This window comes from Aotus nancymaae, unplaced genomic scaffold (genome assembly GCF_030222135.1).
Source record: "Aotus nancymaae isolate 86718 unplaced genomic scaffold, 86718_ANA_hifiasm-v0.15.2.pri h1tg000032l_0, whole genome shotgun sequence".
NCBI classification, from domain to species: Eukaryota; Metazoa; Chordata; class Mammalia; order Primates; family Aotidae; genus Aotus; species Aotus nancymaae.
This window is the reverse complement of record NW_026988445.1, coordinates 26,477,206-26,491,105: the sequence shown is the minus strand read 5'-3', so window position 1 is coordinate 26,491,105 and position 13,900 is coordinate 26,477,206. Positions and strand designations below refer to the sequence as shown.

Below are 13,900 nucleotides of genomic sequence, written 5' to 3'. Positions count from 1 at the left end.
AGAACACAGACAGGTGATAAACTCTTCCAAGAAAAGTGAGCATTGGCATCTGCATAGGGTGTGTCTTCAGGAGCCTGGGAACTAGGTAGGGACTCTCTGTTCTTAAAGGAGTGGGCACGCCCACCTCCAACCACCTCCCGCCCTGATGTGGGTTTATCTCCATGAGGGCTCATGGAAGGAGAGGAGACTGTGACACACAAAATTGTCCCAGTCATCTGATTTTTTAGAATTTTTTTACAAATTAATAAATCACCTTTGAAATGTCTTTGCTGTCACCCACAGCGTATTAGGTGTCTAATACTACCAGTGCACAAAATCTGATTTCTGCTGTCATTTCAGTCTTTCAGAGAAAGCTGTTTCCCCTCTTTGGGGCCATCTTTGAATTTCTAGAGCAAATGGGTTTTTACTAAAGCCTCAAGCTGTGACTCTATCCTTGACTTAAGATGTATATTTTATTCTTTTTGAAATCCATCTTGATTCTACAATAATATCTTTCCTAAAAGGAAGCGTTCACATGTGTGGCCGTGTGTTGTGATAGAATGTCCAAGCTAAGTGACATCTGGCTGTGATTGATGGTGATGCCCTCAATATTCATGTGACCTCATGAATATGTAACTGTGACTTCAGAACACTCACCGGTTATTAAGTCAGTTTGAAGAGTCCAGAAACCAATGTAGATTTTGCAGAAGACAGGTGCTGAGGACACTGGGTGAGCCAGGTGTCATTGTCTGTAACTGTGGTGATATGGCCCTGGGAGAACAGCATGTTTATCTGTGTTGTGGAATAGACAGTTTTTAGGTAGATTTTGATCTCTGCACTGTGGACCTCAAGGATTTTTACAAAAAATCAGAATAGAACTTTTGAGGCTAGAAGGGATCTTAGTGATCATCTGTTTTATCACCCTTCTACCACGCTGGGGGTGGGGGGGAAGTCCAGCTATCATTATTCCCCAAACCAAATGTGAATGCTTACAGTTTTAAAACTGTAAATGACATCTCCTTTTCTAGGCATCATGCCATTTTCCTCTCTGCCTCTTCTTTCCTTTAAATACACATGATTCCATAGCTGTAAGACATTCCAAAAGGTTCCACAGTTCTGAAAATGCTCAGCATTTTCCAATGTAGGGGATACCCGAGATTTTCACCTTAGACTAATGTCTTCCAGTGAGCTCAGTCATGGAGTTCCATGAGCTTAGCCACAGTTTAAGCCTCGTCTGAGAATTCAGCAAATCAGCAGACCCCTGAGGCATAGCCTGGCTATGCCTGCCATCATCCCCCTCCTTTCAGCTGCCCCATTTCTGGCCTTGGGTGAACTGGAATGTTGCCTTTTGGGTCAATAAATGTTGAAATTCGGAGCTCAGGGTTTGAAGTTGTGATTTTTTATTTGCCTATCAAAAGAGCTCCCAGACTTAAGTGTTTAGATGGAAAAGTATTTGTTCCTGTGGCAGAATCTCTTTTGACCTTTGCAAATCCCCAGTTTAATCAGCTAGTCATCGACATAATGCATGCAACATGTGAGAATATTCATTCAGTTCATTGGCATGCTTGACAGGGAGCACCCTGAGGCATGCTTCAAATGCCAGCACACCCTGATGAATAAGACAATGAGAATTAAACAACCTTCTGGCCCTCATCCTGCTGAAAAAGGAAAATGAATTTTGTGTTCATTTTGTAGCTTAAAAGTGTTAATTATAGACCTAGTTGAGCATGCTAATTTTCTCTTGTTGCCTATATAGACTTGAGAACAAAAATAGCCTCATCCATATGAGGTAATAAGATTATGGCTTTAATAACCCAACATGAGGTCTATTGTTGATCTGTGGATAATCCATTATTTTGTGCTCTTGGACAAGATCAGAAACGTTCCTGATTTACCTGCTTTTTTTGTTTGTTTCTTTTTTGTCTTACAGAAGTTTTTTGATCTGGAAAGAGAGAATGCTTGTGCCACAAAAGAACAAAAGAACCACACCTTTCCTAGGTTAAATCGCAACAAGTACATGGTGACAGATGGAGCAGCTTATATTGGTAGGTGTCAGGGCTGTGAGGCTCCTTAGGACAGGTCACCCAGGCAGCTCCGTGGTACCCCCTGTCGAGGAGGCAAGGCCTTGGGAACCACTGCTGGTGAATGGGGGGAACTGGTGGTCAGGAAACGGGACGGTGAGGACAGGGAGCTCATCGTTCGAATATCTCTTCCATGGCCTGATTTATGTACTAGAAGACATATAAGATGCCTTTCCATAATTGTAGAAATTTTCTGGCCCATTTGCCACATTGCACATGCAAGGGTGTGAATGGCTTATCAAAGGTGTGTCCTGTACTGGAACCAGCACAGTGTCATTCCCCTGCCCACAGCACCACAAGCCAGCGTGGCCTGAGTGATGGGGAGGCAGACAGTGGAGTGGGTCAGTGCCCAGCCCATTATCCCATCCCTGCCGTCTCCCAAATGTCTGGCTTTGTACAATTTACTTGAGCTCTTCAAACCTCAGTTTTCTCATCTGTAAGATGGGGCTAATATAGCAATAACTGCCGAGCGTGGTGGCCCCTGCCTGTAGTCCCAGCTACTCGGGAGGCTGAGGTGGGAGAATCGCTTGAGCCCAGGAGTTCTGGGCTGTAGTGCGCTATGCTGATTGGGTGTCCGCACTAAGTTCGGCATCAATATGGTGACCTCCCGGGAGCAGAGGACCACCAGGTTGCCTAAGGAGGGGTGAACCGGCCCAGGTTGGAAACAGAGCAGGTCAAAACTCCTGTGCTGATCAGTAGTGGGATCGATCTTGTGAATAGCCACTGCACTCCAGCCTGGGCAACAAGAGCAAAACTCTGTCTCAAAAAAAAAAAAAAAAAAAAAAAAAATCATTCAAAGCTCTTCTATCATGAAGCCACTGAGAGTACCATTTACCATTGTGCTCTTTCTTGAGGGGGCGCAGATAATCGTTTGGGATGAGGGGAAAGAGATAAAGCAAAAGGGAGCAGATCCGTCTCTGTGCTGATATTTGGTTTAGGGACCTGGTGTTCTTAGGCTCTGAGGAATAAACTTAAGGAGTAAAATGAGAGACAAGAAACCACCTTCTGATATTCCCCGGGATGCCAAACGGAAAAGGGAATTGACACATTTGAGGGTTCCAGCAAACAGAGCAGGGATCAAAAGATGAAAGCTACAAAGGGACAGATACTGGCTCTCTCCATAGATGTGCTTTCTTCCAGCAGCTTCTCCCGCAGATGGCTGCAGGCCCTTGGGCCAGGGATGCCAAGGAGACGGATGATCTCAGCTTCTTAGTGATTTCTGCAGCGACACCTGAGTTGCTGCAGAGGACATGGAAGGCCAGTCTCTATACCTAAAACCTGTCAGTTCCCTTTATGGAATCAGCTCTTATCCAAAGAGGAGAACAAAATGGAAGCTTAGATCAGACGTGGCTTGGTGGTAATTTCAAAGACAATTTTGTCCATCTTGACATGGCTAGGTATTTTTTAGTGAGAATAATTCCTGGTTTATCATACAGTCTGGCAGACCTGGGTGCACCATTGATTAGCCACTGATTCAGCAAATTTATTCACCTCTTTGAGCCTCCCAGTCCTCAGCTGTGAAGTGGAAGTAAGTCCCACCGACCATATAGATAATATTTATAAATACCAAGTAAAAGCTCGTTCCAGTGGCTTGCACCTGTAGTCACAGCTGCTTAGGAGGCTGAGGTGGGAGGACTGCTTGAGCCCAACAGTTCAAGGCTGCAATGAGCTATGATCAGGCCCCTGCACTCTAGCCCGGGCAACAGAGAGATTCTGCCTCTAAAAATAAATAAATTGGGCCTGGCATGGTGGCTTATTCCTGTAATCCCAGCACTTTGGGAGGCTGAGGCAGGTGGATCACTGGAGGTCAGGAGTTCGAGACCAGCCTGACCAACGTGATGAAACCCCATTTCTACTAAAAATACAAAAAAGTAATAGGGTGTGGTGGTGGGCGCCTGTAATCCCAGCTACTCGGGAGGCTGAGGCAGGAGAATTGCTTGAACCTGGGAGGCGGAGGTTGCAGTGAGCTGAGAGGCAGGGCAAGACTCTCAAAGAAAAGAAAGAAAGAAAGAGAGAGGGAGGGAGGGAGGGAGGGAGGGAAAAGAAGGGAAGGAAAACTACTCAGTTATAGAGTAGGGCGTCCTCAGGAAGCAAGTGGAGGAATGTGGTGTGTTTGTTTTTCTTGTGTAGGGGTCTTACCTATGTAAAAGCTAAGCTAGGCTGTGTCTATGTGTGAGTGAGCTGACAGTATGAGCAAATTTATTATTCTATTGGTTTGAAGAAAACATTCTCGTGTGAAATGACATTCCAGCATGTACGTACATTGAAGCCTAACTAGAACTACCTTGAAAGCAGGTCCTGTTATGGGTATTGGGTTATCTGGACTTTGCACTGCTGCAGGGGAGGATCCTTTGGGATATCTTTAGGCTGTTTTCTCAGTTGTAAACGTCTTATGACCATGGTTGTGACTGGCAAGGACTATGCCTTGTTAGTCTCAAGATGAAGCTGAAATGGTGTTACTCTAGCTCTCCTGGGCTACCGCTTCCCCTACACCTTGAAGATGGACGCACGGGAGTGGCATAGACATTATTAGTCTTTTCTGGGGCAGATCTCAGACTTACTCCTTTAAATGAGCTGAATTGTGTCCCTCCAAAACTCATATTTGAAGTCCTAGCCCCCAGTACCTCAGAATGTAACTCTATTTAGAGACAGGGTCTTTAGAGAAATAGCCAAGTTAAAATGAGGTCATTAGTATGGCCTCCTAACCTAATATGGCCAATGTCCTTGTAAAAAGGGGAAATTTGGACAGAGACATGCATAGAGGAAGACAACACGAAGAGACGTAGAAAATGTCATGAAGAGGTCGGGCATGGTGGCTCACCACTGGAATCCCAGCATGTTGGGAGGCTGAGGTGGGAGGATCACTTGAACCCAGGAGGTGGAGGTTGCAATGAACCAAGATCGTGCCACTGCACTCCAGCCTGGCAACAGAGCACGACTCTGTCTCAAAAAAAAAAAAAAAAATTAAATTTAAAAAAAGAACCAATAAAATAAATAAGAAAGAGAAAATAGAAAATGTCACGGAGAAAATGCCCATCTACAAGCCAAGGAGAAAGGCCTGGAGCAGATCCCTTCCTCACCGTCCTCAGAAGGCATCAACCCTCCCAACCCCTGGGCTTTGTCTCCAGAACTGTGAGACAATACATTTCTGTAGTTCCAGCCACCCAATTTGTGGAACTTTGCTATGGCAGCTGAAAAAACATGAATGCACCACCTAACATGGGGCAGTCATACTCAGCCTGTTCTCACAGCACCTGCCCCACTTCCTGGGCCAAGGGGCCGGATCCTGGGTCTGGGAAATGATTTACAGCCCAATCAAGGAGTATTTGTTAGGAACTGAGTCTCTTTCTCTAGCTTTCACTTTTTCTTTGATGTGAAAACTTCAGGGCCTTATAATTAGAATCCCTCATTTGTTCTCATGGATTAGATGTTGTCTCTTTGAGAAGGTAGTAATTACTCACAGGATTTTTAAATGTATCCCTATATGTTTTAAATGTTGCTGTATTTAGTGTGGCTTGTGAATGTCAATAAGAAATAACATTTATGAGAAAGAACAGCAGATTCCTTGTTTTGAGTTTCTACTGGAGCAAAGCTGAAGAAAATGCCAAAATAATATGTAAATATTAATATGCCATATGTAAGGCTTCTTGAAATTTTTTTCGGAGCTGTCAACACAATTCACCCTCTCCGTTGTTGTTCCTGGGTGTTGATGATTTTTAATAGACTCCACTCTGAATTTCATTATATTGGGTATATTCCCAGTGGACTCTAACTCTTCAATGTTATTTCTTTGTTTGCAGGAAATTTTGATTGGGTAGGGAATGATTTCACCCAGAATGCGGGCACGGGCCTTGTTATCAACCAGGCAGATGTGAGGAACAACAGAAGCATCATTAAGCAACTTAAAGACGTGTTTGAAAGGGACTGGTATTCACCGTATGCCAAAACCTTACAGCCAACCAAGCAGCCGAACTGCTCGAGCCTGTTCAAACTCAAACCCCCGTCCAACAAAACTGCCACAGACAGAGCAGGTGGGAAGGAGGCCTGGAGCGTATAACGGGAACGAACAAACTGATAGGACAGCTCGGCATTTCTTATTTATACATAAGGACTTGAGGAGAGAAAACACTTTAATATGTCTTTTTTTTAGGGAAAAAGCACACTTACAAAAAATATTCTCTGAATGACACATAATACCTATCTAACAATATCTTAGCGCCGTGTACACTAAAACTAAGACTTTTGTATTTATTACCTCTGACAGAGAATGTCATTCTGGCGTAGAAGTTAGTTTTTACGTTTGCATACAAATTTTAAGACTTTGATTCCTGTTCCTTTCTAGTTTTAGAACTTTTTCTGCTGACCCACCTGGTCAGTTGCTAGGAAGCTTAGCATGAGGTGAGCTCTTTAACACCATTCTGAGAACTGCTGATTTAAAGAGGAAGATGAGGATTTTGCCTTGGAGAAGAGAGGGATAAAACCGAGGTTTATCCTTGCAAATCATCTCCAAGACCTATCCAGTCAGCTAAGCAGGAACAGCTTACATCTCATGCCAGCCTTCAACGCCCTTGAAAAAGATCCTTTTCGGTCTTGCTTATTTTCCTCTTACACCATAGGTTTTATTTGGTATCATTTTCTCTTCTCACAAAATGTTCCTATTATACAGCATTTTCTGTATTCACCTCAACATTACTTCTGACTCTGATAATATCTTTTGAAAACATATGAATTTCTCAGAATGGATACAAAGTGGAGATAGCAGTCTTTCATTTTCACCTTTCAACCGCATCTCTTTTTCCCTACCGATTGGTATTTTAAAAGAACCACACTCAGCAATATGTATCCTTTCTCTCGAGCTCAGAAAAATTATGTAGCCACCTGCTAATATCCAGCAAGCTATCAAGTCTGCATTTTGAGAATAAAGTAGTTTTTCACATTCTTGTTTAGTTTATGGTATTATAAAGGAATGATCTCTATGCGCCAGTGGATTTTAATTTCCTTAGAATCATTATGCTGTTAAGAGTATGCCAGCAAACGTTTATAGAGCTATTTAATATACCTGCTATTTAATATACCAAATGCTTTTCAGAGAAATGCAATTTAAATACTGTGCTTAACATATTTTACTAAGAAACAGAAATATTGAATTATTGTTCTATAACATAATCGCGTGTTGTTGTTTTATGTCTGTACAATATATACCCCTGTGTTAATGGAGACCAATGCCACATGAGGGAGGCATGGCCCCTTCAGAGCCCAGGGCAGGTGGCCGGAATGTCCAGTTCCAATGTCGTTCCTGACTCTGTGACTCAAAGCAGGGTTCCTCGGTTCTTGGCCTTGGGCTTCTTTGGTAACGTAGACGGCAGTCCTCACCTACCTCGCAAGGATGTTATCACGGTAGGAAATATTTATAACTCGTTTTGAAATCAAAAGAACCTATATAAATGCTAAGCATTATAATGTATAATCTTTTTCTTGAAATAATCTTTGTCCTGTCTTGATAGAATCAATACCAGGTCCCTCCCGAGAATCCACAAAGGAAAACAGATCCACAGTTTCCAGTGGCAAATGTGGATGAAAAGAACACAGCACCACGAAAACCCTGGTGGAGATCTGGATTGTTGACATTTCAGTGGGACATCATGTTGGGTCACTTTGGCATGAATAACATTAACACAAAACTAGACATTGTGCTAGGGACTGTTCTTCAGGACCAGAATACACATGCGTTTTCAGAGCAAGGAAACACTCTACTATTCTTTTTTGTTTCTAGAGATCTGATTTCTTTTCTTTCTTTCTTTCTTTTTTTTTTTTTTAAGACAGAGTCTTGCTCTGTCCCCAGGCTAGAGTGCAGTGCCACAATCTCGGCACACTGCGACCTCCGCCTCCTGGGTTCAAGCGATTCTCCTGCCTCAGTCTCCCGAGTAGCTGGGATTACAGGCACCCACCACCACGCCTGGCTAATGTTGTATTTTTAGTAGAGACAGGGTTTCACTGTGCTGACTAGGATGGTCTCGATCTCCTGACCTTGTAATCCACCTGCTTTAGCCTCCCAAAGTGCTGGGATTACAGGCCTGAGCCACCACATCCGGGGAGACTTGATTTCTAAATGCCATGAAAGTGATGGAGGAGCCTATGAATCTTATCCAATGGATTTTCTTAATGTAGAATGGCTAATGATGTGGGTTATCCAGTGATCACATAGTTTCCCTTCTTGTTATTTGCAGGTATTGCTTCCCTAGATAGTTAACCAGTTGGTCAAGAGAGCTGGAAGGAAGCTGTAGTTTTAAGGGTAGGATGTTTTTAGGACTAATTGGGAGATTCTCACTGAAATTCCTCACCAATAATAGCCAACCCATAAGACTCTAAATATTTACCAAGACACAATCCATGTTTGAGTCGGGAATTATCCTGCCAGTCATCCTCATTAAGTAAACATTGCTTTGGTGATGATTTTAAAAAGAAAGCAGGCTGGGTGCAATGGCTCATGCCTGTAATCTCAGCACTTTGGGAGGCCAAGGTAGGAGGATTGCTTGAGGCCAGGAGTTTGAGACCAGCCTGGGTAGCATAGCAAGACCCTGCCTCTAAAAACATGTAAAGGAAAGAAGGAAGCAGAGTAGGAGTGGAAACAAGCAAATCTACCAAGTTCACACTCAGACAAACAGAAGCAACCTGGGTTGGTTTTAAAAAGTTTATCTAAAGGGAGAAAAGAAAAAAAAGCTAAAACTTCCTTGTTAGTTCTCAAGTTGTCTCCTGGAGTATTCATCCACAGCCATGGGACACTCATGGGCTTGGTGTCATGGGGCTCCTTCACTGTCACTATCTGCTGTACGTGCTAAGAGAAGAGAATGTCATCCTTTATGGAATGACCATCATTGCCATTTCCTTTTGAGGCCTGGCAAAATGGTACCACCAGGAGCTGTGTCCCAGGCTTTTCTGCCAAGCAGGCAACAAGATGCCTCCAGACACAGTGAGTCCCTTATCGGGTGGGTCTGGGCAGCGGTGTTGACTCCGTGGGGCCACGCTTTCCTTTTGTGGCAGCCAGGAAAGTGACCCCCATACCAAGAGTATCAGAAACGGGTTCATGTCTCCCAAGAGAACATTTCATTCTGCAGAACTTTCTCTTTCATTTGGATGCTTGATCTACCCCTCTAGAGATGGCTTTCCTTTCTTTTAAACCTTGTGTCTGTGCTAAACAAACTGTCCACTTCCATTCCTCCCACCCCCAAGTATTCCAGGAATTACTTTTCAGGAAGAAAAGAATGCAAAACAAAACAAAAAACACTTTAATTTGACACTATCTGGTGGCTGTCATGCCAGAAATTACCAGGAGCGGTGTGACTACTCCCCATAAACATTCCTGGATTAATTTCCCAAGAGAGGCAAAAAGGAAAACAAACACAATTTGAGACTATATTTTGGATTTTTGTACCAGTAACACTGACTTAGTGCCTTATTTATCCTCGAGCACTGATTTTCAACAATGATTTATTCTATGGGAACACGTCTGCCTCCTGTGGAATTCAAGATGCCCTTCCGACGGGCCTACCAGTTGAAAACTTCTATTTGAGCGTTGACAATGTTTATGCTGCCTGTTCTCTTCCCAAGCCCCATCACCTTTATCCCCCCCAAATCAAATCGTTGCACACACCATCAGAGATCAATATTGTAGACTTCCACTGCTTTGTCACTGGCCTCCAGCCTATCAAATAATTGAATCACAGCTTATCCAACCATTGGAGAGGAAGTGGGATACTGTGAGATTACATCCACACTCTGTAAACAACAAGCTTAGGTACCTGAACCTGATAGAAACAAGGAATGCTGAAAATGTCCCCACTGACATAAATGAATCCTGTAAAGAGAATGCTTCATAGACTTCCCAGGTCCTGTGGCATACAGAGTGAAAACTAGTGTCTTTAACAAGTCAAAGCAGACGAAGAAACAAAAGGTCTGCCGACGCACTTTGCATCTGTGTAACTCTGGGCACCACTTTTCCCATTCACGTTCTGTCTGTGCTGCTGTCTGTCTCATGTCTGATTTAGTTCTTAGTGAGAGGGGTCTGATCACGTTCGTGGTTGATCTCACCCTTTGAAAAATGTGAGGTTTTTTTTGTTTGTTTGTTTTTATTTGTTTGTTTGTTTCGGAAATGCAGTTACTGGTTTGTTACAAGTGCCTCGATGAACCTGGGATTGACAGAAGCTCATTTCCCACCAGCCTGTGGCTATACTCTGTAATTCTGATTCATTCTGTTTGTTTTTAGGAAGCTTTATTGAACTAAATTCCAGGGGGTGAAAAAAAAAAGACCATAAGAATTTCTTGAGAAGATCAGATCCAGGTCCATCTGTCTCAGGAATTCTGTCCAACAATTCACTTTTTTTTATTTCATATGTATGACCACTGGTGTGTGTTTCTGTGTCCAAAATTCCTTCCATTATTTTTAACTTTAGGAATGTGAAAGGCTGCCATTACTTGCATATAACAGTCATCTCCTATAATGAAAGATACTTTGTTACTGGTTATTCAAACTCAGTCCTTACAGCCCCATATATTGTGGACAAATGTTTCATTCTTTTATTTTTCTGTACTTATTCCCAATGAACTGGTGTGCTTTATTATACACCTTTTAAAGGAGAAATTAATATAACTTCCATTTGGCCCAGGGTAAATTAGATAAATTAACCTATTTGCAACATTTTCCCATTTGTTATGAATTAGCCTCTTTCCTTTTCCTTTTATATGTTGTTAACAAAATATCTGCTTACCATTTTCACCTATTGACTTAAATTGGAGGAGGTTTTTTAATAGCCCTGAGGTTTTGTTAGCTGTATTTTAATAGCCCAGTTCACAGCCTATCTTTCTCATTTGAGAGAATTTCCATATTTGGCTGAATTATGAAGAAGATACCGCTTTTTACGGTGACTTGATGGGTATTCTTCAGAACTTTTTTGAAACTGTAAAAATGAAATTTTCTTATTTTTGACCCATTAGCAGCCTTGTACTTACAGAATTCTAAAACTTCACTGGCCATTTCTGCTTCTTTTGGCAATCTGACAAAAAGAAAGTGATATTTAATAGGATATTAAACATTTTATTTTGCTGTGTTCAACTGCTAAACTTCTGATTCTGTTACAAAAGGTATCTTGAATCTTTAATGTTTCTTTATGTAAATAGGATAAACTTGTACTGGACTTGTCTACATTATTAACCTTAAGATCCCTTAATAAATTGGTTTGATAAAGGGTTGAATTTGGGGGAATCATTAAAATTCTCAAACCTTTTGTATAACCAGATGCTCAGTTTTTTCAGAAGTAAATATTAGATGGCTTTTTTCATGCTGTGGGATGAGGCATTTCTTTTTCTCCTCCGGCTGATCTCAGAAACAACCCAGTCTGTCATCAGTAACCAAGCTGTACTGTGGTAAATGATGAAGAAGGTAGAGGTGACTGGTCCAATAGGCCCGCCGTTTTGTATATTCACACAAGGAGGCATCTTTGAAACACTCTTCCTATCTCTTTCTCTTAAAAAAAGAAAAGTTCATGTCCAATAAATGTTGATTCTGAGCAAATAAATTATCTTTTAGTGAAAAAAGAAACAATCATAGAGACCCCACTAGAGAGCCCAGTGTCTGCTCAACAAGCCCATATTGAATCTCAGGTTTAGAGCATACCTTCACAGCCATCTCAATCAGCTTCCCCCAACGTGTAAATCCCCTTCCCATTTGGGCACTTGTAAGTTGACAGTGTCGGGCTGGCTGATTTGAACAGGCTGTCAACTTCTCACCTTGAGTCTAAGGCGCCAGACTCAAGGTGAGAAGTTGACAACCTACTCAAGCCAAACAATTTGGAGTGCTTCATATAGTGCCTTTCTCACTATTATTATTTATTTATGTTATTTTATTTATTATTTATTTATTTGTAATTTATCCTGTGCGCCCCACACAGGATAAAATTTTGTTGATTTACTGAAGTAATTTGGATTTGAGGCAGTCTTCTCTCTGACAGGATATGCACACCATGTAACAAGGTGGGTACTCTTTTTATAAAGAGAATAAATCTGAGAAGATCACTTAAAAAAAAAAACTATCATTTGAGAGGTTAGCAAAGGCTTAGTGAAGTGAACTTTCAGTCTGCAGTAGTCAATAGTAATCTGATTTTGTCGGCAGTTTCTGAATCCTACAGTTTTGTGGTTTTCTTAAAAATTGGGCAGTTTGATGAGAGATAGTCATGTACAAGGAGTGAAGTTAAATCATATTAAAGGTGAAGGTTATTTGTGATTTTTTTTTTATTAGAGATAACTTAGGAAAAAAGATCTTTTATGAAGTGGATGTCTGGCTCTCAAACCCATTCCTTTTGGCTCCAATGTTATTGGAAAGGAAAAAAAATTATTCCTTTATGGACTCTCCTATTTCCCATAGGTGGAAAATTCTGAAGAACAGTTGAGACATTCTGAGCCCCTTGCAAGACATAAACACAGATGGTTTCTAACTTAGAGTATTCCCACACAAATGCACAACCAATCTTGGAAATATGACCTCAATTCCCAGGATGAAGAACGTTGAAATTCTATGTTACTTTCCAATATAAATGGAGGATGAAGATCTTTAAAGACAACTCAGAGTATGGTCCAATAACATTCAAATCAGAATGTAATCTACAATTTCGCTTGTTATTACTTAAGAGTGAAGATTAGCTGCTTTTTTAAAAGGTGTGAGTTATTAAAGGCAACATCCTGGAAAATGTTATAAAAAGAAGGCAACGCCATATTTTCAGCAAAGTTATGGTACTGATAGATCACTTTGAAAATCCTCTGTAGGAAAGTGTCACTGAGAAACAAAGGCTGTTTTGTCCCCAGCAATGAAGGTATGTCTTATTATTCATATTTTATAGGTGGATGTATAGTTTTCCTGGTATCCTGGAGAGACCCTACATCCATAGCTCCTGCAAGAGCAAAACCATGTGTTCTGCCATGTGAGCTCTCTACACTGGCCACAGCTGATTGTACCAAGGTTCAGTACCTGACCCAAAAGAGGAGTCCAATTAAATCATACTAAACTCCCGACCTCAGGTGATCCGCTTGCCTCAACCTCCCGAAGTGCTGGGGTTACAGGTGGAGCCACCGCACCAAGCCCAAGAAATGAAAGTGTACCCAGCAGTAGTATGCTTGTTTGATGGTACCTGGCCCAACCAATCACAGCCCTCTTTTAGGGAGTTTGAATACCAGAGGCAGAAAGTAAATGAGGAACAGGAAGAGCAGCTGAAGTAGACACAGTCACCGTAGTGGTGTCCCTGAGAGCAGTGACGGCAGTTACCTCTGCAGTCAAGACAACTTGAGTTCTTGTTGATTCACTATTTCTGCTTTTAGGTTACTGGAGAAATACTTGATTCCTGAACAATGAGTCTGGACTTTGTAGTTACTGGGCTGCCTTTTTTCTTCCTTTCTTTCTTGTGTATTGACATAAATAAATTCACATGAACTGAAGTAACCTGACCGTGTGTTCTTTGAAACCTGGAAGGGCCTAACTAACACAGTAAAGTGAAAGCTGTCCTCATTTTTAAGTAGCTTGGAAGGAAAAGAGGAAAGAAAAAAAACGCTGAGCAAGGTAAGGTGGCTCACTCCTGTAATCCCAGCACTTGGGAAGTCAAGGCAGGTGGACTACCTGAGGTCGGGAGTTTGAGACCAGCCTGACCAACATGGAGAAACCCCGTGTCTACATTACTGCAATCCCAGTGCTGCCCTCCTCCCCTCAGGAGGGTGATGGTCACTGCAGAGCAGCTTCCGTAAGCACTGCCTGATTTCCTGCCCTCCTCCCCTCAGGAGGGTGATGGTCACTGCAGAGC

At 42.0% G+C, this 13,900-nt stretch overlaps 1 protein-coding gene across 6 annotated transcripts in view; it reads left to right on the top strand.

Moving 5' to 3' along the window:
* PLD5 (phospholipase D family member 5) overlaps positions 1-13,539 on the top strand; it is a 307,787-nt gene extending 294,248 nt beyond the window's left edge. For 5 of the 6 annotated variants that reach the window (XM_064383653.1, XM_064383655.1, XM_064383657.1 and 2 more), the window contains 3 exons: positions 1,910-2,024; positions 5,861-12,086; positions 12,478-13,539. In XM_064383653.1, coding sequence (XP_064239723.1) covers positions 1,910-2,024; positions 5,861-6,117 — 372 coding nt within the window. In that variant the 3' untranslated portion in view covers positions 6,118-12,086; positions 12,478-13,539. The remainder of the gene's footprint in view (positions 1-1,909; positions 2,025-5,860; positions 12,087-12,477) is intronic. The other variant, XM_064383654.1, reaches the window with a different exon arrangement.
* The last annotated feature ends 361 nt before the right edge of the window (positions 13,540-13,900 follow it).